At 37.2% G+C, this 18,850-nt stretch overlaps 1 protein-coding gene across 1 annotated transcript in view; it reads right to left on the bottom strand.

The window, feature by feature from the left end:
- Window positions 1-479: 479 nt before the first annotated feature.
- plpp4 (phospholipid phosphatase 4) overlaps window positions 480-18,850 on the bottom strand; it is a gene marked incomplete at both ends in the record, with an annotated part of 117,946 nt that continues 99,575 nt past the window's right edge. The window contains 2 exons of the mRNA XM_079436453.1: window positions 480-691; window positions 6,404-6,574. Of these exons, the coding sequence (XP_079292579.1) occupies window positions 480-691; window positions 6,404-6,574 (383 nt within the window). The remainder of the gene's footprint in view (window positions 692-6,403; window positions 6,575-18,850) is intronic.

Below are 18,850 nucleotides of genomic sequence, written 5' to 3'. Positions count from 1 at the left end.
ATTTCAATCCAAGATTTACATATTTATGAGTGAAACCTCTTAGAATAAGATTTTCAGTCTAAGATTAACTTCTTTCACTGCTATTTGGGTAATAGCAAACCTAAACAAAAACGTCTTATAGAAGAGGTACCTCAGTATATATAATGGCACTGAATAATTACAACTTCTGTGTACCATGGTTCTCACTATTACTTACCATGGTACTTTTATTTAAAGAGAGATTCTTGCACTAACAAATTTTATACATATTGTCCAAGGTTCCAACTTGCCAATACAGATATACAGTAATTTAATTAAGTATAACTGATCAGAAATCAGGAACTGTAACTCTGCTTCATGATTGAAAGAGAGAGAAAAAAATGAAACAAAGTGTATCTGTCTAATTCATTGGAATGTTGAAGTGTCTGTCAAGTGTGGTTCATACCACATTGGCGTGGTAGGGGGTCAGAGAGGTGTGAGCCTTGGGGGGTCTCTATTAGTCATACTGGTCCCTCAGTCATGCCCTCCAGAGGCAGACTGGTGGCATTATCCATGGGCAGAGGTTGATCCTGGGAGGTTGGCATGTTGTGAGCAGTTGCTCCAACCAGACTAGCATATGGCAGGTGGCAGTCTACATCCAGGATGGGTGGGTAGTGCTGCCGATAACAGATGTAGGCAAAGAAGAGGCCGATCAATCCCCCAACAAAAGCATCTGTGAGGAACAAATCAAAGTTCACTAAGTAAGACATAACCTTAGTGAAAGTAGGACTTTGGTCCATCTATACATTCATCCATATAGCTTGTTGCTGTCTGTCTTTAATATTATACTATGTTTCAGTTCTGTTGTTGTTGTTATTCCCGTGAACAATTCAAATAAACCACAAAGAGGTTAGATTGTATTTTACAGCAAACAAATCTTTATAGGAGACAAAGACATCATTTATCCTAAGGCTATACTATATCTAATTGCGGCTCTACCGAACTGCGTCTTTTAGTGCCCAAAGAAGATAATGTTTTGGTACTGACATAGCATTCTTAAACAAACAGGATTCACCTAATGGCTTCTGCCATTAATTTAAGCACCACCATTGTGAGGGTTGTTAAAAGAGCTGGACTGCACACTGACACAGCTGTATAACCAAACCTCAAAACTATTTCATTTCCAAAATGTGAGGACTAAAATAAAATAAAATCACTGAAAAATAATTTTGAGGATAGACTCATTAAATCAGCATGCTACAGGGCAAGCTCGTATGAGTCCACAGCTTGTATTTACTTGGACCAGATTGGACCCATCAAGTTTAATGGTCCATGCCACTATTGTTCAGATTAGTCCTGTTCTAGGCCAGCTGCTTATATATGCTGGAAAACTCTAATTTGTTCTGTCATTCGTTTCAGGGATTTCACTTTTTTATTCTCTCTGTAGTTTAAAGTCATAAATTCACAAATAAAAAATAAATAAATAAATATTATAAATAGTAAACAGTAGCTTTTCAAAATGCCATACTATATTCAAACATAGTAGTCTCTGAAAATGCTAAATTCCTGAACAGGAATAGTTCAGGCAGACATAAAAATACTTTAATTTGTCTGTGGAACACAAAAAGAGCTACTGCTCACACGCACACTCTGTTTTGTCCACAATAAAAGAGAATGGGTACAATGCTCCAAATATGACAAAATGTCCTCAAAAAATTACTTTATATAACTTGTACATATATTTGAGGTATTCTAAAGTCATATAATAGCTTTGTGTGAGAAACAGTGTCTCACCTTAATATCAGTGATGAGACACTCAAAATCCACTGACGATTTAAGGACCACATTTATACAGTATGAGTGCGACTGAGATTTAAGAATTGTGGTGGAGGAAAAGATTGTCAGTGCATGTGGTGACCTACATTTCAGATGGGCACAACATGATGCTATGAAAGGCCTACATTGGTTGTGGCTAGAAGGGATAGAGCTCCGACCAGATATGAACAATGACATTTAATTTTCTACCTATTAGATTGTGTTTTATTAACGTCCACATCTACACCTACAGGTACACCAGGACTGATCAAAGTTTGAGCTAAAATATGCAGATTTGAGGAACCTGAAATAGAATCTTGCTGAACAAATTAAAGTTAGTTAAAATGTTGATATGTTTATGAATATTTATTGATATTTTTGAATAATGAATTAAGTTGAACATTGCAATATGTAATAAGTAATAATACTTTATTTTTGTGGTATCACACTTGCAGTATGTTGCCTAAACTTAGTGTTAGTGTATGTCCATTATGTTTGGTTCTTCCCTAAATTACAGAACAACTCTGCATGTGTCTGAACATGGTGAGATGAGGCTAAAATTGTTAATAAACATTCAAGATTGTGGGGACCAATGGTAAAGCATGAACAAATAGTCATTTACAAGCCTATATTGACTGACCACTAATCTGAATATTGGGGATACATCCCCTTGATGTCTATGAAGGTACGGCCCAGAATATAGCATAAACCAAATAGAGACAAAATCATAGTGCTGAATCCACCATTTTGTCTGACAAACAAATCAGACAGGAGAGTAGATCAACTTTGTGAGCTGTAAAGATGATGTTAAAGCTGGCAAACAATTACTGATGCTTTACCCTTACCAAAAAGTAATATACTTCAAATTAATTTTATTAAGTATACTTAAGTAAAGTTCAAGTATATTTTATGTAGTAAGTATACAAATATTGTTTAAAAATTGTAAACAAAAACATTTTACTATTTCAATACTCCTTGGGACTAAATTAGCCCACTTTTTAGTATATAAAATATACTTTAAAGCATACTTTAAGTATACCAGTAGTAAACTTTCAGTACACAACTAGTTTACATAAATGTTTTTAGCTTGTACTACAACTATACTAAAAGTGAACTTATAGGTATACTGATAGTTTACTAATTAAATACTTGTAGTAGCATTTTTAGTATACTTAGAAGTATAGTCTCAGTAAACTACTAGTTTAGTAGTTTTATACTGCAAGTATAGTTCTTTAACTGAACTTTACATCATACTTTAAGTATACTACTATGTCCCTATTCAGGTATTAATTTGTATATATTTTGTTATATGGATATCTGAACATACAAAACATCAAAAGGAGGAACAGGGTATCTGCTTGTAAACAAAAACATTTTATTCTACCTTCATGCATTATTTTTTTAAACACTTGAATGTGGGTAAGTTTCATAAATAAGATTTAAAGAAATAATATTTTGAACAAAAAGCTGATAAAAGACTATGAATTGGATTCAGAAAACGTAGATGGAGTCAATCAACACCTCAAAGCTTGACAGTCATTATTACCTCTTCATTGGTCAACATTTTTTTCCATAACGTTACAGTTTTGATGCTATTTTATGTCTGATGATCCTGTGGAAGCTTCTGTTGTTTTGATGTCTTCTTCACTTCACTGTTTTTTTGTGTGGAAATTCTGTACTGAAGATGTGTACTAGCACCCCCTACCATATAACAATGAAAACACGGATTCTAGGAGCACAAGTATAGCTTGAATATATTTAGACTTTTTCTAAGTATAAGTCAAGTATACTTAAATGTCATTTTAAGTATATTTCTGAGAAGTACATAAAAAGTAGACTAAAAGTATACTTTCCTATTTTTTTGTTTAAACTGTCACTGTCCCGTATACAGGACGCCTAACTTTACTTCACTATATTACATTAAATCTTAATGTAATCATGACAAACTATATATCATTGGAAAGGTCTAAGTCTCCTAAATAGATATTGTACCATTTTTTGTTGTTACAAATGATGTAGGAACAGTAATAGATTCATTTATGACAAGAGTGCACCAAGAGTCTGTGATAAATCTACATCATAACAGGAGTTCTGACCTTTGTCACAAAAAGTCTTGATTTCCTTGCCTTTATTCCTATCACATGTTTCAGAAATCATCATATGTTATATCATTTGAAAGCTTAAAATCTCAAAATTCATCCTGTGAATACCATTTTGGAATCAGACATTGCGTTACCATAGGAATTGTACTTCAAAATGTTTTAGCGGTCTCCTCCCCCTTAGTGGGCGTGTCATATTACAAAATGTATTACGGTCTTTTAGAATCAAAACGTTTTATAATCTTGACAAAATACATATTGTTGGAAAGGTCTGAGTCTCAAGAATCCATGTATTTTGTTATAGATGTAATATTGAGAGAGAAATTGATAGATTTGTGACAGAAATGCATCAACAAAAAATTCAATGGAGTTTGAAAGATCAGCATTTATATACTATAACCATTCAGTATAAATCTATTGGAAATAAATTATAGAAATGAATCCTATTATTTAGCAAGGATGCTTGCTAAATTAAAAGTGATGATAAAGACTGAAAAAAGATGACAATGAGATGACTGAAAAAGACTGAAGATGATAAAGAAAAAAATAATTTGTAATGTTACAAAAGATTTCTATTTCAGATAAATGCTGTTCTTCTGAACTTTCTATTCATCAAAGAAACCTGAAAACAATTTTACTCAGCTGTTTTTAACATATTAATAATACAATTTTTGAGCAGCAAATAAGAATATTAGAATGATTTCTGAAGGATCATGTGACTGGAGTAATGATGCTAAAAATTCAGCTTTGAAATCACAGGAATAAATTACATTTTAAAATATATTGTAGATACTGGTCGGAACAAGAACACACACACACCTAATTTCAAGACGACACATTCCTGAACAGGAATCAAAGCCCACTCCCAGCATATGACTGGCTGGCCGATCTCCTCCCCTGAACCTTCTTATCTCAGAAGAGCATCTGGATATCTTTAAAGGACAGCACCGCCAAGCGGTTTACTATAAATAAAGTCGACCAGGGCAAAGACCTTGTCAGTTTGAGAAACTCCGGCACAAACCCACCCGGATCCCTGACCATTAACGCAGTCATTCAATGATGTTATCTGCAGGGAAGACGGTTTTTACAGCCGACGTCCGAACTAAGCAAAACACCAGATCTCCACGAAAGTGACCTTCCCGCGACATGTATTTTGTGTGGATGCAAAATACCTAATGTTTGATTTGTAATGAAAGCTGATTTCATCAGCAATAATCTGGTGTGGATGAAAATGGTCTGTTCTCATCAATGTATGATTACAATACGAATAGAAATCCGCTGTCAATAATTTCTGCATGTGATTAAATAACTAAACAAGATAATGTATGCACGGAAAGAAGCTGTGCAGGGCGGGGCTCCGCCCCACAGGAAGAATCCGATTGGGTCAGCCGCCCGTGGGTGGATCCCAAATCGTCCCGTTAAAGACAGATACCCAACTGTATGTCTCAGTTGGTTGGGGGTTGTTGAAAAGAAAAGTTTTAAGCTCAAGCTTAAGCTCAGCTCGCTCGGCGCTCTCAGTCATTTAACATCATGATCGAGCAGTGAACAGATATCAAGACTCAAACTTCCAAAGAAACTAACATCTAAAGATTTTAATGCTTGCTGGACAAGTCGTTAATAAGGTATCATTAACAAGGTATAAGTTGGACATTTTGATTAATATCAATTAATCATATAAATATCGAATCTTAAGAGTGATTCCCTAAAAGCTAAAATTAGAACAATGGTTCTAAAGTTTACTACACATCTCACTGGCCTGATTTTTCCCTGAGTTATCAATAATGCCTGTGTTTCATCTAGAATCACCTTGGTGCACAGCCAAACTGTCACCATCAATAACGGCCTCAGAGTATATTGCTTCAATAGCAGAAACTAGTATAATCTGTCCCTTTTAAAATACTTGAGCAAAGCATTGCGTCTCTTTGTCTGTTAGGGAGCAACAAGGCGCATTTCTCTTTTGGAGAGAAACGCGAGGTCACGAGTGTCACTTTCGTGGAGATCTGGGAATCTTCTTAGCTGGACATGTGTAGTAAACACATCATTGAATTACTGCGCTAATGGAAAGAAGATCAGGGAAGGTTTGTTTCAGAGTTTTCCCAGATGACAAGGTCTTTGGCCTGTTCGACTTTATTTATGATAAATCCGGTCGAGCACTGAAGGTTCTCTTCTTTAAAGACATCCAATTCCATTTTTCTCAGAATTGAGTTTGCTGACTCCTGTCTACTTCAAACGGGTGTAGCTCAGTCATTTTCCGTCCGATTCCAACAAATCATACATTTTGAAGGTCTTTTAATGGAGAATGTGAAATTAAAAATAACTCATTTTTTAAAATTTGCTCATTGTGATTCATTTTGTCAGCACTGGTCACAGTTTGTCTTTAATTGTGACGTAGATGAAAAACATTTTATGAGGAATTAATGCAGAAATCCAGATATTTCAGAATACACACACACATGTAAAATGTAATGTCTCTGACTGCCAGATGATGACACGCACATATTGGCTAATACTAGCATGCTTTTGTGGAATACCTTGCCAGTGATGCTTGTAGTCGCAGGTGCGGGACAGGGCAATCATCATTGCACTGTAGAGGGGCAGGATCATGGCACAGAGACGCCAGCTGCGCCCGCGTCCTGCAGCTGTGAAGCACTGCAACTTGCCTGCCAAGTAGAATGAAGTAAAGCCCAGACCAGAGAAAGCAACTAAAACAAAAGGTGAAAGAAACAGAAATAGAAAATGTTAAAAGTAAATGCAAAGGCCTGGAAGAAACCATATAAAGTAGGAAACAACACATCACATAAGAAACCTCTTTTATATCTAAATTGTCTCCTAGAGAGCAGCAATATTAAATAGAACTGCTGTCTCATCCTTCTAAAACAGAATCACTATAGAACACCCCAAATGTTCTAATCTTTCTAACAGAACCTGGATTTCTGTGACTTCCATAAAAAATTAGCTTGAATAGAGATTTGGAGATTTGCGTTGTGGCATTAATGATAAAGGTATCAGCAAAACTGATGATAGTATGAAACCGAGTAATTTGGTATCCAATATGCTAATTCAGAATTTTATGTTGGATTCTGAAAAGTGATTATTTCAGTAACAATGGCAGAACACACAACATTAGTTTTCCTAATCAAGGGTTTCACATTTACACTGACAGTTGTGACCTTATAAAAACACTGGGTCCCATTCACTAAGCGTGCATATGCACATGTGCATGAAATCTAGGTCGCAGGAGTGTTATGATCTTAGCCTGTGTTCCTCTGTCTTGTGTTTGGACGTAATGTGTTACATTCTGTCTAGAGTGCTGATAATGTACGCGAATGTCTTTGTGCCTCTACTTTATCGTGTTCTTCTTCGGTGAATAATCCATGTTACACTGGTATTATTTTTATTTTATTTTTGCACACTTGTTTCCTATTCCCTTTAAAAGGAGGTTTCTCAATTGAAAGCAGCCACTTCCTTACTTGATCCCATACCAACTAGTTTGTTTCACTCATGTTCAGTCACTGGGCTATTTATACACAGAGACACTATCAACATAACACGGAAACAAGACACACCTGGGAATACAACCAATAAAACAAACCAATAAAAGTCATGTTTCAGGCCCAGCAGAGGCTGTATTTCCTCCGCCAGCTAATGAAATTCAACCTGCCACAGGAGCTGCTGAAACAGTTATACTCTGCCATCATCGAGTCTGTCCTGTGTTCATCTATAACTGTTTGGTTTGGCTCAGCTACCAAAACAGACATCAGAAGACTACAACGGACAGTCAGGACTGCTTAGAGGATTATAGGTGTCCCTCTACCCAACCTCCAAGATCTTTACACCTCCAGAGTGAGGAAAAGGGCTAAGAAAGTCACTCTGGACCCCTCACACCCAGCCCACTCTCTCTTTGAACTGTTGCCCTCTGGCCGGCGCTACAGATCACGGAGCACCAAAACAGCAAGACACAAGAACATTTTTTTTCCCCCCAGCCCATATCCAACATATAACACACCCCAATACTGTACATCTGTAAATAACTCATCAAACCTTCTTCTGTACATATGCACATTCACAGTTCTGTCTATGGACATTTTTCTTTTCTGTATATTTTTATTTTTGTTACTGTTGTTATTTATAATTTATTGTCTATTATCGTCAATATTAGGGTTTCTATTACTTTAATTATATGTTGTCTGCACTATGTTTGTACTTTCTGTACTAAAAGCTCCTAACACCAAGACAAATTCCTTGTGTGTAAACACACTTGGCAATAAAGCTCTTTCTGATTCTGATGTTTTGTTTCTTTGTGTCCTGTTGTCTTCAGTATTATAAAGGACTATTTGTGTACTGGTGTTGTGCCTGCAGCTTTTAAAATAGCTGCGGTTACCAAAAAAAAAAAAAAAAAAAAAAAAACATTGATTATGAAAACCTTAAATTTTTTCGTCCCATTTCCAATCTCACTTTTCTTTCAAAAATTTTGGAGCGAGTTGTTGCTACTCAGTTAATTTCTCATTTAACTGAAAACAATCTTTTTGAGCCTTTGCAGTCTGGCTTCCGTAAATTCCATAACATTGAAACAGCATTGGTCAAGGTCACTAATGATCTGCTAATTGCCTCAGATTCTTGCTGTCTTTCAATTTTGATACTTCTTGATCTCAGTGCCGCTTTTGACACTGTAGATCATTCTTTTTTAATTACTCGTTTAGAAACTGTTTTGGGGGTCTCTGATACTGTACTTAATTGGTTTAAGTCCTACCTCATAGATCATAAGCAGTTTGTTATCATGGGTGGATTTAGGTCAGAGCTTTATTTATTTGTCAGAGCTTTTAACTCCCTATACCCCAATGTGTGTGACCTTTGCTCTTCTGATACTGGTTTGTTAACTGTTCCATCAATCTGTTTAAGATTCATGGGTGATAGGGCTTTTTCTTCTGTAGCTCCAAAATGCGGGAAGTCGTGGCCTAATGGTTAGAGAGTCGGACTTGTAATCTGAAGGTTGCGGGTTCGAGTCTCCGGCCGGCAGGAATTGTAGGTGGGGGGAGTGAATGTCCAGTGCTCTCTCCACCCTCAATACCACGACTGAGGTGCCCTTGAGCAAGGCACCGAAACCCCAACTGCTCCCCGGGCGCAGCAGCATAAATGGCTGCCCACTGCTCCGGGTGTGTGTTCACGGGGTGTGTGTGTTCACTGCTGTGTGTGTGCACGTTGGATGGGTTAAATGCAGAGCACGAATTCCGAGTATGGGTCACCATACTTGGCTGAATGTCACTTCACTTCACTAATCACTAAAACTTTGGAACTCTTTATTTTTTTAAATAAGGCAAGCAAAATCTCTTAACATTTTTAAATCTCCCCTGAAAACAAATTTCTTTAGGGAAGCTTTTATTTTAATTTTCATATTAATTTTATATTATTTTATTTTTAAGTGATTTGAATGCATGTTTCCTTTTTTGCTTATTTTATGATCTTTATATGGTATTTTTTTATGCTTTATTTATTTTATGTCAACTAAACTTTGAGATGCAACATTTAATGGCGCTATAGAAAATAAAGATTATTATTATTATTCGAGACGGAGGGAGCAGAGGGATATGAGATGGGCTCGTCCTTATCTTGGTCTTCTCCCGCTAGATCCTCAGCTCCCTCTTAGGGTTTGGAATAGGGTGACCATCCAGGTTTTTGCTTTGTTTTCCTATTTTCATACTTGCAGAAGGCAATGATCGAAAAGTAGTTTGACCAATAATATGAAGGCTTTGTACATAATCGACTAATCATGGAATGTGAGGAGGTGCGATCTACAGAGAACAGTCAAAGCGATGCAAATACGCATACAGATTAGGTGTGTGTTTGACTTGAAGCAGCACTGCGCACACTGATTGGTAAATGACATCAAAGCATGGGTGTAGAATACGTGGGGGACGTGCCACCCCCACGTTTAATAAAATGTAAATTTGTCTCCCACAGTTTTCCAGGCAAGTTTTTGTTCGTATCCAAAATTAGTTGATGTGAACATTACGGAGCACTGAACACTCTCATGAAGTATGTTTTATTCATATTCTAAGCCGGAGGGTACACTCTTGTGGAAAGTCCAAAACGGAGTCATAGAAGTAACATTTTATGACGTGCAGGAAATCCCTAATATGGACAAAGGCATCCAGCTATCGCTGTGGCTAAGCTGAATAAAAAAAAGGCAGACAATACATGCACGATTGCTACAAATACATGGTTTATACATGGTGTGTTTTTCAAGTCATCTCCAGGTAGTAAACAATGTATCTGACAGTAGGGCTGAAATGATTCCTCGAGTAACCAGAGTAATTCGAATACAAAAAATCATCGAGGCAAATGATGTGCTTCGAAGAATTGTTTAGTCCATTTACTAGGGATGCACTGAATTATCGGCTGCCGAAAATATATGCTGTGCAGCACCGCACCGTTGTTCTACTTGGCGTAAATCAGTGTTCAGGTTTCACTCTCCTCCAGCCGTCATCACTGTGCCGTTGTGACGCTCCATTCAGTATTCCACTCTATGAAACTGCAGTCACGCCATCTGCGCTTCAGCGAAGCGCGGTAACGCCATCTACACCGAAAATTTCATTGCGCGTCTATATGGCTTTGCGTGGTAGTGATGGTAGACATGAACCTTTGAAACCTTTGCAAATCTTTTTTTTTTTTTTTTTAAGAGTGGGTCCGATCACTTATCAAACTGAAACCACAGTCAATTAATCGATAACAATTGGCTGATTAAAAAACACTTTATAGGTACTTCTTGTTTAATGGTATTCATATATAGACATACCTGTATTTTAAAAATTCATAAAAATATAAAATCAAATTGTTTTCTGACTTTTCCACCAGATTCTTGTTCTGCATCTCCCGAAGTACCACTCGGTGATTTTCATGTTGTTTTACTGTATCATTTTTTTATAATTGCATAACAAAGTCATGACAAATGCTATTTACATTGCTGTATAGACATATTTTTAAAAAGTCATAAAAAATATAAAATCAAATTGTTTTCTGTAAATTCCAACAGATTCTTATTCTGCATCTCCCCAAGTACCACTGTGGTGATTTGCATGGTGTTTTACTGTATCAATTTTTAACAATTGCATACCAAATTCAAGATAAATGCCATTTACTACCTCACTGTATCGCAAGAGTGAGGTAATAAATAGCATTTGTTTTGATTTTGGTATCTAATTTTTAAAAAATGATACAGAAAACAATATGAAAATAACCACAGTGGTACTTGGAGAGATGCAGAACAAGAATATGGTGGAGTTTGCAGAAAACCATTTGATTTTATATTTTTATGATTTTTTTAAATGTCTTCATAGCAATGAAAATAGCATTTGTCATGGCTTTGATATGCAGTTATTAAAAGATGATACAGTAAAACAACATGAAAATCACCACAGTGGTACTTGGGGAGATGCAGAACAAGAATAAGGTGGAGTTTGCAGAAAACAATTTGATTTTATATTTGTATGAATTTTTAAAATGTGTGACACGGTGAGGTTGTAAATGGCATTTATCTTGACTTTGGTGTGCAATTATTAAAAGATTATACAGTAAAACATGAAACTCATGACAGTGGTACTTGGGGAGATGCAGAACAAGAATCTGTTGGAGTTTGCAGAAAACAATTTGATTTTATATTTCTATGAAATTTTTAAATGTCTCTATAGCAATGTAAATAGCATTTGCCTTGACTTTGGTATGCAACTATTAAAAAATGATACAGTAAAACAACATGAAAATCACCTCATTGGTGCTTGGGGAGATGTAGAACAAGAATCTGGTGCATTTTGCAGAAAACAATTTGATTTTATATTTTTATGACTTTTTTAAATACAGGTATGTCTATATATGAATATCATTAAACAAGAAGTGCCTTCTCCGAAGAGTAGGTCTCAAAGAGTAGGTACTTAATTTCAATACGTACTTATCGAGTGCTAAACGAGTACCTACTCTACAGCCAAATCTCGTTAAGTATGAATGCAATCCGGACTTCATCTGCCATGCTGACGTTATGTGACTTAAGACGTTACAAGCGCAACAACCTAAAAGATATGTGCAACAGGTTTAATTCATCTTTCTGTAAATATTTTGATGTTTATGTGGTCTTGTTGAAGAAACAGCTGCCCTTTTATTGTGATTGTAAAACCAATACATTTTGGGTTGATTTGTTTTTATATTTTTAACCCTACTAATATGACCCATAGTTTTATCCTTAAACATATTATATTTTATTATGAAAACCCCAAATTGTTGTCTTTTGAATATGTTGTTAATTTCTTTATTTTATGTTCAGAAGTTTTCATCCACAAGTAAAACCGGTTTAAATCTCCTTTGTTTTCCTCTTTTTCTTGTTGAATTTCACTTTGTTTCATCCCTCAGGCTTATAAATACAGTAGCAATGCTTTTAATGCATTATGATCAGATGAATATTATGATTATTCAAAGATATTTAACCTTGAAATTGTGCCTTTTTTTCTGTATATATATGTATATTCTCATACTATGATGTATGCAAACCCATTATATTTATGTTTTTTGTTATGATTGTTCATTGTTAAAGATACAGCCATCTTTCCCTGAGCTTGAATGCAATTAAACATTCTGTAGTAATAATAATAAAAAGAAGATAAGAGCGACAGGTGCACAAACACCTCATAGCATCAGTAACTCGACTGTCACATTTCACGGGAAACACGGAAGCCAGGAGACGAGGAATTCACACGGGTCTTTAATGTCCAGAAGACAGGAAGACAATTCAAGGACCGACACAAAATCAGGGAACCACAGGGCTTATAAAGGGCAGACTAAACTAGATAATTAACACAAACATCTGGAACGAATGAACTGATAATTACAGGGAGACGGGGAATGTCAAACAGAGACACGAGAGGAGCGGGAAACAAGACACAGGACATGACATTACTGCAACCTGCCTGTGTGTGTGCACGTTGGATGGGTTAAATGCAGAGCACGAATTCCGAGTATGGGTCACCATACTTGGCTGAATGTCACTTCACTTCACTTCACTTGGGGGTGCTCTGGAAGCGCAGACACTTGGGGGCGCTCTGGAGGAGCTGAGCTGGACGGCACCAGCGGAGACGCAGGAGGCCACGTGCGGGGAGCCGTTACGGGAGGGCGCTCTGGAAGCGCAGACACTTGGGGGCGCTCTGGAGGAGCTGAGCTGGACGGCACCAGCGGAGACGCAGGAGAGCTGGACGGCCCCAGCGGAGACGCAGGAGAGCGGGACGGGACCAGCGGAGACGCAGGAGAGCGGGACGGGACCAGCGGAGACGCAGGAGAGCCGGACGGAACCAGCGGAGACACAGGAGAGCCGGACGGGACCAGCGGAGAAGTAGGAGAGCTGGGCGGGACCAGCAGAGACGCAGGAATGCACCTGTGAGGAGCAGGCATAGGAGGGCGCTCTTGAATCACGAATTCGCGGGGGCGCTCTTGAAAAGCGGGTTCTCGGGGGCGCTCTGGGCTGAGGACAGAGGCAGTGCTGGGAAGAGTTGGGTGGCCGGAACATTTGGTAGGGCATGTGGAGGATCCGGGCGAGAGGTGAGCTGGTGAGGCCGGGTAGCTTTCGGGTTGGATGAAGATCATCCTGACATTCTTCGACTTCGAAGTTAATGCCGTTTACATTGAGGACATGATTAATGAGCCCGATCAGGGAAAAACAGGACGTGGGAAGATCGCTACTGATGACATCATCATCCAACCCAAGCCAAAAACAGACACCGAACCTAGTCCATCCAACTCACCTTGTTGGAAAGCTCAAGGAACTCCTCCACATAACTCACCAATTGTCAACCACCCTGCCGCAGGCACCAAAGCCTGTCTTCAGCCGTAGTCATGTTAAGGTCGGTCCTTCTGTCACGTTTCACGGGAAACACGGAAGCCAGGAGACGAGGGATTCACACACGGGTCTTTAATGTCCAGAAGATCACACGTAACTGACAGGAAGACAATTCAAGGACCGACACAAAAGCAGGGAACCACAGGGCTTATAAAGGGCAGACTAAACTAGATAATTAACACAAACACCTGGAACGAATGAACTGATAATTACAGGGAGACAGGAAGGTCAAACAGAGACACGAGAGGAGGAGGAAACAAGACACAGGACTGACATCGACAATATATATCATGTTAACTCACTTTTTATCCAACACAAATGCTCCTCAATTTATCAACAGTAATAATGGACAAATAAAACAGATAACTCATGTTTAGTTACTTTGTGTAGATTTGTTTATTAACATTACTTACATTTATTTAATGTAAAGCAGTGTTGACAACAGTGAATTCTACTATAACGGCACACACACATCACTCACTCAGATGTCTGTTTCATGTTGTGATGTGCTCCTCCTATGCAATAGTAACAAAGATTGTCCTGTTAAAATATATATTTACTGTTGTAGGTGTTTGACATCTCTATATGTTTTATTTTAATCCACTTTGGAAATGTATAGTCTATGGGAGATGTACGTGTGTTTACAGCAGCTTCGCTGTTCGCTATACATAATTAAACGTGTTAACAAATATACTGTACTTTTTAGCGTATTTGCACCTTAAAGGGTTACTTCACCCCAAAGTGAAAATTTTGACATTAATCGCTTAACCCCATGCCGTTCCAAACCCGTAAAATCTTTTTTCGTCTTCGGAACACAATTTAAGATATTTTGGATGAAAACCGGGAGGTTTGTAACTGTCCCATTGACTGCCAAGTAAATGACACTGTCAATGCCCAGAAAAGCAGCGTGTCAGCCGCACCGCACGGATACGTCTTCTACATTTGTTTACGCTTTGATTTGAATGAACACAGCGTATCCGGTATGCGGCTGACACAGAACAGCGTACGCTGCTTGCGTCCAGCAGATACTCTCCAAAATGGCGCTACGCTGAAGCAGAGGAGACGAATTATTGAATAAAGTCGTTGTTTTTGTTTTCTTTGCGCAGTAAAAACTCTTTGGAAAGTGTCAAATGATTTTACAATGCATTTTCACAGAGGGGAGCAATGTAGCCAATCAAAGACATGTTTGTTGATTTCTACAACGTAATGGCCAATCAGAGGTTTTTAGGTTGGAATCCACGCACTCACCGGATTTATCCAGCGCCGAGTTCTATCATGCTCATAACTTCATTAACAAAAAAAAGTTTAATTGTGTGGTCATTGTGAGTTACAGTTTTTAAAAAAATTAAAGGGAGCGCTCTTTGCATGCTTTATATGATAATATATTCAGAATGTAAATAAAACTTGTGTTTTTCATGCTTGATAAGCGACCATGTATGACAAAGAGATAGATAACTACACTATATAGATGAAAATAATAATTTCAGAAGCACAGAGTGATGTGATTCTGCAACCAAGCCGCAGGATTTAGGTACGGAAATGGTTATTAATTATTTGTATTGGCTGCCATGTCAAATCATGCACCTGCTTGCTTTTCTGTTTAATTTAAGTGTTTTTGTGAACGTATATTATTATTATTATTATTATTTAGTCATTTAGCAGATCCAAAGTGACTTACAAATGAGGACAACAGAAGCAATCAATTGTACAGGGTGGGCCATTTATATGGATACACCGTAATAACATGGGAATGGTTGGTGATATTAAAGTCCTGTTTGTGGCACATTAGTATATGTGAGGGGGCAAACTCCTCAAGATGGGTGGTGACCATGGTGGCCATTTAGAAGTCGGCCATCTTGGATACAACTTTTGTTTTTTAAATAGGAAGAGGGCCATGTGACACATCAAACTTATTGGTAATGTCACAAGAAAAACAATGGTGTGCTTGGTTTCAACGTAACTTTATTTGTTCATGAGTTATTTACAAGTTTCTGACCACTTATAAAATGTGTTCAATGTGCTGCCCATTGTGTTGGATTGTCAATGCAACCCTCTTCTCCCACTCTTCACACACTGATAGCAACACCGCAGGAGAAATGCCAGCACAGGCATCCAGTATCCGTAGTTTCAGGTGCTGCACATCTCGTATCTTCACACCATAGACAATTGCCTTCAGATGACCCCAAAGATAAAAGTCTAAGGGGGTCAGATCGGGAGACCTTGGGGGCCATTCAACTGGCCCACGACGACCAATCCACTTTCCAGGAAACTGTTCATCTAGGAATGCTCGGACCTGGCACCCATAATGTGGTGGTACACCATCAATGGAAAAACTCAGGGAACGTGCCAGCTTCAGTGCATAAAGAGGGAAACACATCATCATGTAGCAATTTCAAATATCCAGTGGCCTTGAGGTTTCCAGAAATTCAGATCGACCCCCTTAGAAGAGTGGGAGAAGAGGGTTGCATTGACAATCCAACACAATGGGCAGCACATTGAACACATTTTATAAGTGGTCAGAAACTTGTAAATAACTCATGAATGAATAAATTTACATTGAAACCAAGCACACCATTGTTTTTCTTGTGACATTACCAATAAGTTTGATGTGTCACATGGCCCTCTTCCTATTGAAAAAACAAAAGTTGTATCCAAGATGGCCGACTTCTAAATGGCCACCATGGTCACCACCCATCTTGAGGAGTTTGCCCCCTCACATATACTAATGTGCCACAAACAGGACTTTAATATCACCAACCATTCCCATGTTATTACGGTGTATCCATATAAATGGCCCACCCTGTAGTATTAAACAACTAAAACTAGAACTAAACAACTAAAAACAGATCAAAACTAAAAGCTAAAACTTTATAAATACTACCTATACATATTTTAAAAATAAAGAAATTAAACAAAAATGACAAATGCATACAACAAAATTTCCAAACTTAACATTTAAATGAAAAACAAAAAATAAAGCTAAAAGCAAATCAAAATATTAAAGAACAAAAGGTATGAGTATAATAATGATTCTAACATAACACTAAGCCAAACACAAAAAAACAACAACTATATGTATATATATATATATATATATATATATACATACATCATTTCATTTATATTTAGCTTGTTGAAGTATTAAAATAACTCAAATTAAATAAAACTAAAACTTAATAAAAGACCTATACAGATAATAAATTCAGACATTATTTAACTACAATTAAAACACATAACAAATACAAATGTATATGTATATGCTTTAATAACAAATAATTGAAACATTTTACAATAAGGTTCCATTAGTTAATGTTAGTTAATGTATTAAAGTGTTAGTGAATTATTGTAAAGTGTTACCCAAATAATGGATTTTGAGCGTTTACTTGAAACCAACCACAACCCCCTCCCCAACCCCGCGATTCGGCCCCCACCAAGAAATATAAATGCACCCCCAAGTTGTGCGTCCTGGCACCGGGCCTGGATTAATGACAAAAATGACAATTTTGGGGTGGAGTAACCACAGTTTACTCTGAAGTTGCTCAACAAACGAAGTCGAAGTGATTTCGAATGCAGCCTTGAAACTTTCAGTTAAATAATAATTATTATAAGAAGATGGTTTGGATGTTATTTATTTATTTGTTTGTTTATTTTTTAAACAACAAGTTTTGTTTTGAATAATTCTAAAACAAAACCACATAAGAACATCAGCATGTATAAGCAATAGATTTGAACTCAAAATTTACAGTAACATCACCCCTTTATGATACACCCTCATAATATAAATCCTTAACTTTTCCAAGCAATTAGGCATCCTTCTCAAGAGCTCTAAATTAAACCTAGAGTGCTCATTAAATGTAAATAAATAAATAAAATAACAACAGGGTTTGTGTAGATGAGGTTCTGTTCCTTTTCAGTAGGCAGCTGTTTTGCCCATCATCATTGTAAATAATTAAGATATCTTGGTTCTCCCATCAGATTTAAACAGTTATAACTTTGCACTGATTTCCAAAAATAAGAATTAGAGCAAACACAATTACTGTGCTTCATAAATATTAATGCAGCAATATGTGAATTCCTGCAAGAATAAACAGGATACTAATGAGATCATCAGATCATCAAAGAGCGGAGGGGTTTTTCTTGCAGGCTCAAAATTAAGGTTACTGAATAATTTTTGAATATAAATGGATATTAAGAGAATATCTTGGCTGCAAATCAACGTTAGAAACTTTATCTAATCACCTCAACATGATCAACATAGTGTAATGGCTAAAATGAAAATGAATGCTTATTGGCAAATATGTTGAAGATTAGCTGTAGAATCATGAAGTGATAAGCTGTATAATCATCATAATGAAACTTCTCTCTCAGTGACATCCATTTAAAAAGGTATTATGCTTTTTTCCCCCTTCTGATCTGAAATGAGTACATCATATAAGGAAGACACACAAAATGTGTACTGTTGGGGGTACTCCAAGACTACGTTTGGGAACTGGGGCAGTTTGAGACTAAAAAGCAGCACTGGACAGAATGGCCCACAGTACCCGGTCCACAACACATGACATATAACACAAATATAACACAAAGCAATGTTTAACACCACTTACTAACTTAAAAATATAACACAGCATATAAATATTTTTGAAAATAATTTTTTGTGCTTATCATTAACATTAATAAATGACTGGCATACTTTTTTGTTATAATGTGTCTAGTTTTTCCTAGTGCACATTGCAAACAGAATTTTGAAGATGTTTTACACAGCTCCTTCCCATACAGGGACAACAACCTTTCCGTTAAAGGGGACCTATTAGGCCCCTTTTTACAAGATGTAAAATAAGTCTCTGATGTCCCCAGAGCGTATATGTGAAGTTTTAGCTCAATATACCCCACAGATAAATTTTTACAGCTTGTTAAAATTGCCACTTTTAGGGTGTGAGCCAAAACGCGCTGTTTTGAGTGTGTTGCTTTAAATGGAGTGAGCTGTTGCTCCGGGAGAAGAGGGTGTAGCTTCAAGAGCTCCAGCTATGCATTAGCAGTGCTAGCCTTTGCAATTAAACATTCCCCTATTAATACAAGCCTGTTATCTTTACAGAAAACTACTCCG

The sequence above is a fragment of the Barbus barbus genome (assembly GCF_936440315.1).
Source record: "Barbus barbus genome assembly, chromosome: 16".
Classification (NCBI taxonomy): domain Eukaryota; kingdom Metazoa; phylum Chordata; class Actinopteri; order Cypriniformes; family Cyprinidae; genus Barbus; species Barbus barbus.
Note: the sequence above shows the minus strand (reverse complement) of the source record. Positions and strands in the feature narration are given on the sequence as shown.